The 469-nt window shown below is 66.7% G+C and overlaps 1 protein-coding gene across 1 annotated transcript in view; it reads right to left on the reverse strand.

The window, feature by feature from the left end:
- The window catches only part of KCNQ4 (potassium voltage-gated channel, KQT-like subfamily, member 4), a 42,304-nt gene that overhangs the window by 26,628 nt on the left and 15,207 nt on the right, over window positions 1–469 (reverse strand). The window contains exon 6 of the mRNA XM_010862810.1: window positions 212–387. Coding sequence (XP_010861112.1) covers window positions 212–387 — 176 coding nt within the window. The remainder of the gene's footprint in view (window positions 1–211; window positions 388–469) is intronic.

A 469-nucleotide genomic window follows, 5' to 3' on the forward strand; every position in this document is an offset into this window, starting at 1 on the left:
CCAATTCATGAAAGTGAAAAATGAAAGTGAAGTCGCTCAGTCGTGTCCGACTCTTAGCGACCCCATGGATTGCGGCCCACCAGGCTCCTCGGTTCATCACCCCTAAATCCCCAACTCCGCCCCCGGCTCCGCCAGGCCCCGCCCCCTACAGCTCCAGCTCCGCCCCGGACACGCCCCTCTCCCTCACCCCTCCATCCCTGGCCGGCCTCACCTTGCTGTGCGCGTAGACCACCGAGCCCAGCAGCTTCCAGGTGCCGCCGCGGCGGTCCATGCGTACCATGCGCAGGATCTGCAGGAAGCGCATGCTGCGCAGCGCGGACGTGGCAAAGATGTTGCCCTGCGTGCCCGCGGCGATGACGGCCACCGAGGCCACGAACACGATGAAGTCTGCAGAGGCGGGGAGTGGGGCGAGGTCACGGCCAGCGCCAGAAAGCCCACCTACCCCGTGCCTGGACCCGAGGCTGGGGGT

This window comes from Bison bison, unplaced genomic scaffold (assembly GCF_000754665.1).
Source record: "Bison bison bison isolate TAMUID 2011002044 unplaced genomic scaffold, Bison_UMD1.0 scf7180017864484, whole genome shotgun sequence".
In the NCBI taxonomy this organism is placed as follows: domain Eukaryota; kingdom Metazoa; phylum Chordata; class Mammalia; order Artiodactyla; family Bovidae; genus Bison; species Bison bison.